The 7,696-nt window shown below is 37.0% G+C and overlaps 1 protein-coding gene across 1 annotated transcript in view; it reads left to right on the top strand.

Annotated features, from left to right (window-relative positions):
* The window catches only part of lrrc49 (leucine rich repeat containing 49), a 62,131-nt gene extending 60,004 nt beyond the window's left edge, over nucleotides 1-2,127 (top strand). The window contains exon 16 of the mRNA XM_015382974.1: nucleotides 1,488-2,127. Coding sequence (XP_015238460.1) covers nucleotides 1,488-1,718 — 231 coding nt within the window. The 3' untranslated portion in view covers nucleotides 1,719-2,127. The remainder of the gene's footprint in view (nucleotides 1-1,487) is intronic.
* Nucleotides 2,128-7,696: the final 5,569 nt, after the last annotated feature.

The following is a 7,696-nucleotide window of genomic DNA, read 5'->3' as shown; positions in this document are numbered from 1 at the left end:
AACTTGCGTAACTTGCGTAACTTGTGTAAAAAACGTGACGTAAGTCGTGCTCCCCAGAGCCGGCGCTTTAGGCTCAGGTGCTGCGGGAATCGAAAAAAGAATCGTTCAGCGAGCTGCCAAACGATGCCATGGAATCGGAAAATACGGAACCGGTTCTGAAAAGGAACCGGTTTTCGATTCCCATCCCTACTGTAGGTGGAACAAAGAATGAAGGGAAAAGGAAAAGGTTGTGGGTCAATGAGGACATTTGAGAGGTAAATCTTCTGGTTATTGTTCCTAAAATTTCTTTGTAAGTAGGTGAAAGATTATGTGTAAGATCCCCTCCTCTATTGAAAGGTGGTTTTTCCAGGTTAACAAAGATGGCTTCCTTAACCCTTCTCTCAAACCAACTGTGTTGAGCCATGCGCCTGTGGTTGCTTGGTCTCTCCAATGTAAAGGTCTGTGCACGCTTCATTACACTGAATGGCATAAACCACGCTGTCGTCCTTGTTTTTGGGTGGCGCATGACTCAACACAGGAGGGCAGACTCGTTAGGACTCAACTTTTCACCTACACTTGAAGGCTAAAGGACATAAGTTTGAGGACAACAGTGTCCATATTCTGGCCAAGGAAGACAGATGGTTTGAGCGAGGGGTTAAGGAAGCTGTAGGGCTTCCTGTACTCCTACAGATTAAAGATTAATTGAAAAATGGCAATAATTCACATTTTGCACACTTGGATCTTATCGGTTTAATAGAGCTTCTAAATAAAAAGAAAAAATAATGGGGGGTGAAGCCAAATTTGAGTCCTTAAACTGAAATGGGCTGTTAAACAAGATGATCAAAAGTTTTTAAACCCAAATATTTTTAAAAATCTTGATTTAGTGTCATTTTCTGTCAGGTTTCCACACTGTTGTCTTTGGGCTGCATAAATAAGGGGTTTTGCAGCGAGCCATTGATGTTGAGCTTGGACACAGTAAAGACAGTCAATGTAATGGTTAAAGATTCTGAGGTTTGTTGACCCAAAAAGTGAAGTTTTAGACCCAGAAAAGAAGATGACCTAGAAAAAACATAAAGAACAAAAAAATGTCTTCAAAGGCATTGTCTCTTTAATTGGCAAAAAAAGTGCTCTTTCATATGGATTTTGATGTAAATTTTAATAGTTTTGGGCGGAGCAAAACATTTGATGACTGGGAAGAGGAGAGAAAACTAGAACATTTTATTTCTCTTAACAGCGGTTGGTTAGCATAAAAGTAAATCGAGGTTTGCAAAAATAGTTCCTGTATTCAAGCACAATAAGCTACTTTAATATAAATAATTTCCATAAGATGTTTACTGTGTGGAATCATGGTATAATCGGATTCAACAATTTAGCAGCTTTTTAATGCACAATAGAATTCACTCCACATTAAAAGATGAATAGGAGAAAAGGTTTAAAAACTTTTACATCTATAAATTATGGAAGTGTAAAATTTTTAATGAATTGCTCCGTTTTATCTTTATTTCTAGCCCATTTCATCACAGGAAGTCACCGTGGAGTCCTCTGAGCGTGCCGCCGTCATAGAGCAGTACCTCCAGGAGCTGGTTAAAAGAGCATCAGACACCAATCTAAAGGGGGAGGCTTTACACAAGCTCTGGCCGTCCATGTTTGCCGAGATGGTGAGGGACTGCGTGTTGGAAATGAGGGACAGGGAGGCCTTCCGCAGGGCCAGTCTAGCAAAGCTCACAGAGATCCAGTAAAACGGACCAAAGGTTCACCTTGACATTCTCCGAGACCAAATGCGGACATCGCTACCCGCTGCTTTTACCGCCATTTCAAATCCGCCTCTAAGCACCTCATCCCATTTTAATTTATCAGTTATTAGTCAGAGTTCTTCTCAGAGAATGATTTAGACTAATGCAGATCATCTTGACTGAATGTAGATCCTCACTGATTCCATTCTCCAGAGTATGGAGCCGTATCACACCTAGCGAAGGTCAAAAGGACTTACTGTCACCGTCCTCTGCAGAAAATGAAGAATTTTTCTTCTAATCAACCTCATGCCCCATTTTCTCCCACCTGCCTGACATGAAGAAAGGACACAAAGACATGTTCTTTTTTGTTTACAACTGAGTTTCTGTATTATACTTAGTATTAAAATAATCTGCATTAGCTCAGAGTTTGTGTGCATTGTTTGTTCTATTATTGTGCTTTTTAATCCAAAATTCCAGGTTTTTGCTCCTGGTATTTAGACAGATTGATTTAATATCAAGTAGCAATGACAGAATGGTTTAAATATATAATTTATAACCAATTAACCAAAGTATAATTTTATTATTTAGTTAAAAAACCAGACAAATCAAAACATATAAAATCAAATGTGCTAAGCTAATTCAATTCAACAAACTAAATAAGGGGAGATTTTTACTTAAAATATTGTGAGTTGAAGAAACGCTTCCTAATGTTTCATGAAGGTTTGCTGGTCTTTTAGAGGCCATAATCTGCTTACGTTATTTTAAGAAGCTCAGTGAAAAAAGGAGACTATGCCCAGGATTTTAACTAATTTTCTCCTTTGCTACCAGAACTGTGTGATGTGCAGTGGTGTCAAAAGTTCACACATTTGTTACTTAAGTAGAAGTAAAGATGCTGCAGGTTAAAATCACTCTGGTAGAAGGTGAAGTATCAACTTGACCTCTTTACTCGAGTAAAAGTGAAAAAGTATGTGCTCTAAAGCCTACTTAAAGTATAAAAGTATAAAGTAACAAATAAAAAAAACAGATGCCACTGTATGAATTGAAAGCTCAATTTTTAAACTATTTGAAAAATTCTTTGAGATAGGGCCAAAGAAGAGGGAGGTCTTGTTGGTCTACATCTCCCGATACGCTCTCGCCTTTGACCAACATTGTAGCATGGCATAGATAATTCACGTTTGCAGTTTGAAGAACACCTGCTTGCTTCTGATGATTTCCTTTAGCTAACCAATGAGTGTTTGCGTTCTATGACTCATCCAATCACACTAGTTTTCACTAGATGTGGGTGGAGCCAATGATCTGCATTGGATGGAGCACATGACGGGAAATAAATATTTAGAAACATTAAACCGAAGCCAAGAGTAACGAGTAACGTTTGATTTAAAAATGTAAGGAATAGAAAGTACAGATACTTGTGTGAAAATGTGATGAGTAGAACTCAGAAGTAGGAAGAAAAAAAAGTAATGGAGTAAAGAATAGATACCTAAAAAATGCACTTAAGTACAGTAAGGAAGTATTTGTACTGGGTTACTTGACACCTCTGGCGATGTGAAATATTTGTCACCTCTCTCATGCACCAACCTTAGATTTCTTGCTTTGTTCTTCACACTGCTGTCTGTGGTGGATTGGATGGACTGGGTCGCCATAAAGCCAGAGACTTGTTGTCTGTTGTGATACAGGATTCAAGTGTCCAGAGGTTCCCTGCTATTTATCACGATGAACCAAACCACAATTAGTAAAGGTACAGGGTCACTTCAAATGTCTCTAACAAAAAGACCTAAATGCTTATGATAAAATAAAGCTATATACTCTAAGCGTCCGTCCTGATAGTGTTGTGATAATCTTTTTTTAAGCCTTAATAGAATCTCAGTACCGGGTGCAATGAGTTGGCATGAACAGAGGTGGTGCCATCTACCTGCAGTGCAGCTGAACTACCAGAAAGTCAGATGGTGGCCATTGAAGCAGGCTCTAGATCTGACCGTTCTAAAATGCCGGAAAAGCAGGAAAGAAGCAATGCTAACCCGAGTAGCACTATTAATTAGGTCGTGCGCTTACATGTCTGTCAAATTCACAGCAACTACAGAATGCTTCCTGAGCTGTAGCTCCAGCTTTGGTGAACTACAACAGTCAGACTGATTTCCCAGAGCAACTCCAGTTTCATCCCTCTTGGAATCAAAAATATTCTTTTTACACTTGATCTCTGACTTTTCTTTTAGAAAAGAAAAGAATTGCCTGTTGACTAATTTCAGTTATTGGTGATGTAATCCCAGTCACATAATGTTGGTATGGTAAATACTGTATACACAGAAAGGCTAAATTTACTAACAAACAGAGCAAAAAGCCCAAAAGACAGGAGGCTGTTATTTGTCATAAAAATGTCAGCAACCATAATGAGCTGCTGATGAATAAATTTAGGAAAAGTCAATAATGTGATTATTTGCTTAAAGTGTAAAGGTTTTCTAGAAATGTGTAAGGGGTTAATCAGATGAAAACAACACATTATATGAAGAGGTTGAGCACAAACATGACAGAAGGGGCAATTTAAGCAGAATTTACCACATTAGAATATAAAGATGGATCAGGCCTCTTTCACACAGTTTAAATCCTTCTGCTGGATTCTTAGCTTAGTCTGAGTCAAAACTCAACATCTGGCAGAGGCGAAGATCGTCGGAGGCGCTTTTGATGAAGGTGTTGCCAGGATGGATTTCCTACCCAATCAAAGAGGACTGGGCGTTAACAGGAGATGCACTGCTTTGGAGCCCCAATGTAAAATGGATTCTACTATTGGGATTGTAACACTATTTATTGAAATGCATTTCTTTAAATTCCAGTGAGTTATACTCTGAGATATAATACCTTTTGACTGAGAATGTTTTCATAGAAACTATTCTAAAACGGCTAATCATTGCACCAATCCACGTTCAGCTTTTGAAGGCGACTTAATGTCCTGTCTTTCAGTTTCATAAATTTTAGAAACCTGAGAATCTTTTTTCAAGTTTGTTTCATTTATCAGAAACTTCAACAAGCGTTGCAAAGTAGTTTTTTTCATCTAAACTTTTAAAAAACACACGTTTGCTTTTAATTAAATAGTTAATCTACAGTCACTTTGTGTGTTTATGAAGTAATATCTTAGTTTATTAAATTTTTTGTCATGATGTAATTTAAAAAGCAGGTAACACTATGAAGCGATGCCCTGTGCACATTGTGGTTAAACAGAAGATATGAGCTCCTCTCTGCAGCGTTAACCATTAACTCTGGAATGTCCCTGAAGGAAAAGGCATCACCTGTTGCTCTTATGTTCTTGCTCACCTTTCCTTAAACCCTCCTAAAGACACTCTTTAAACCTCAGACAAGTTGAAGGAGATTGCAGCACCGACCAGAAAGAAAACAACCAAAAACTTGATAGGAACAAAGTGGTTGAACAGCTTTACACCAAGATTTACTGACTTCTGAGGTTTTTGCTCAGGCTGATATTAGAGCCACTTTTCTAACCTCAATAGACCAGAATGTTGACTGTTTTAGTTTCTTTTTTCTTTTGTTAGCAAAGTCTTTTTTTTTCTAATTTTTTCTGCCTGTTTTCAGGTTTGTGTTGGTGTCTTTTTATTTCATTAAAGAAATAGAATTGGAAGTTATTTATTTGTATATTTTTGTACTAACGTAATGCAGAAAGTAAATATTCTGTGTCATTTATAGATTTAACACAATGGGAAATATTTACAGTTTTTAGTCATTTTAAACCTACAGCTAATGAAAACTGAAAATTCATTTTCTCTAAAAAAAAACACAACAATAATAAATATCTTTAAATTAATATCTGAAAAAGAAATGTTTTCATAATGAAAAGTATTTCCATGTACTCTAGAATATATGTACTGAACACTTAGGTTATATGTAATACTTATTTAATTTATTTTTTGAAAAACGGAATTTTGGAGTTTAAATTGGCTGCAAATCACAAACAATAAAATTATTAGAAATTAATGTTACCTGCTTTTCAATAAATTCTAATTTATTAATAGATATTTCAATTATAGATTGACCTAATTCAAAGAAATAGGAATTGGAAATGGTAATAACGGTGATCGATTTTCATTTAAAAGGATCCAACTTTGTGATTAGACTAGAGATGGAGATCAGCATGTCAGAACCTGTCCTCCGCAGATCAGGAGCCCAGTCTGTGTGAACATCTGCTGCAAAACCTTCAGTTTACTTTTAATTAAGGCCAGCCCAAGGCTTAAACAAATTGAAAGACTTCTTGGGGCCCCTTTGAGACACTAGGGGCCCCCAAGCAACAGTAGCTGATAATACAAATGGAAGACTGTAAACAGCTCTGCAGAGAGCAATGAGGTTATAGAATGTGTGTTTATGATGTAATCATTTTGCTTTTGATTGTAGCTGTCAATGTCATAGGCTAAAATAGAGGGCCCCAAAATTTTATTTTTTCTTAGGGCCCCATTAAGGTCTGAGTCGGCCCTGATTTGAACAACTCTAATAGCACCATAGCTTTGTGCTGAGACCCTGTGACAGTTTACAGGACTACAGCTGCCAACACTGGAAGCAAGAAGAAGTGGTTGGAATACGCAGACAGACGGAGAGTGAAAACAATGCCTGGATCCAGAACGTGCCGTACTGTTACTGATCTATCAGATTTGGTCCCTTTAAATTACTGTTTTTTTATTTTTATGGAAAAAACAAGGATTACTGTTGTTGATTAAGGAGATTAAAGATCTCAGAGCTGCCCCTTTAATTTACTTTCTCACGACTTTAAAAAAAACATTGGTTTAAGGCTTTCAAAAGCAAAAACGGTTTAACCATCAGTAACAAACGTAGGTTTTTTTTTAACAAGCAAAAAACAAATCAAAAACCAAATATTTATTTATTTTAATACAGTTTTAAAAATTTAGGTTTTGGGTAAATGATTTGTGGATGATTTAAAAGCCACTGATCACGATCCTTACTTGCACAAAACTGCATTGAAATGGTTGCAGGAGCATTTCAATGTTTAACCTCAGAGGACCAGCAGCCAGAAAGCAATCTGTCGGAAGCAAACCCTGGAAAAACAACAGGATGTTTTTACTGGACTGCAAATCCAGATACAATCCAGAGAAATTTTATTTTTCCTCAACGTATGTACGCCGATTTTAAAAGACTGCTTGGTTATCAAGTTTAGGATACAACGTATTTCACAAAAATGTAAACTTGTTATTAATCAAACTGGGGAAAGAATGGGTTTACAATGTGTGTAGGTACGTTAATGACATCACTAGAGGCGCATAAACAGAAACATGCAAACAAAAATGAATTCATTGTATTTGAATACTGGTGATTGGATCATTCCCTCAGGTTTTCCTTTTTGATGTTGGTTCCATTCAACTGGGAGGGTCTGTAAGATGGGATTGTTTTTAGGATGCAGCACTTCTACAGGAAACATCAGCGGGACATGGAATTCATCTTAACACAGCATATCAACCAAGCATGTGGCTTTTATAATGACTTGGATGAAAACGATTGCTGTAGATCTTTGACAGTGAAAACTGTCCATGACAGCCGTCCCTGGTCCTGTTCACAAACTGCTTCCATGTGTTTTTTTTACTCTTACCAAATTTCCCTGACATCCATGCAATGCTCTAACAATCTTTGCACAGATAAACAGAAATAAAACAGAGAAAAAATAAAAACACACACTAAAAAACAAAGTACCCCATAAATTAACTTTTTTTTCCCCCAATAAACTGTATGAACTGATGTCTTATAGAGCTGTTTATATGTTCCAGGCATTAATTTGACAATTTACTGCACATTTTTTAATGTTTGTTTCTCTTTTGTCTAAAACTGCCTGTTTGGCGCCCTCGTCAGGTTAGAAATGGGTTACTGCATCAGGTTTCTGCTGTTGGCTTAGTGAGGATGTGATGTAATTGTGCACATAGTCATTAAAGGTAAACATAGTTACTGAATGTGATGATAAATATCCCATCCATCCATCCATC

This window comes from Cyprinodon variegatus, unplaced genomic scaffold (assembly GCF_000732505.1).
Source record: "Cyprinodon variegatus isolate N-32 unplaced genomic scaffold, C_variegatus-1.0 Scaffold271, whole genome shotgun sequence".
NCBI lineage: Eukaryota > Metazoa > Chordata > Actinopteri > Cyprinodontiformes > Cyprinodontidae > Cyprinodon > Cyprinodon variegatus.
Note: the sequence above shows the minus strand (reverse complement) of the source record. Positions and strands in the feature narration are given on the sequence as shown.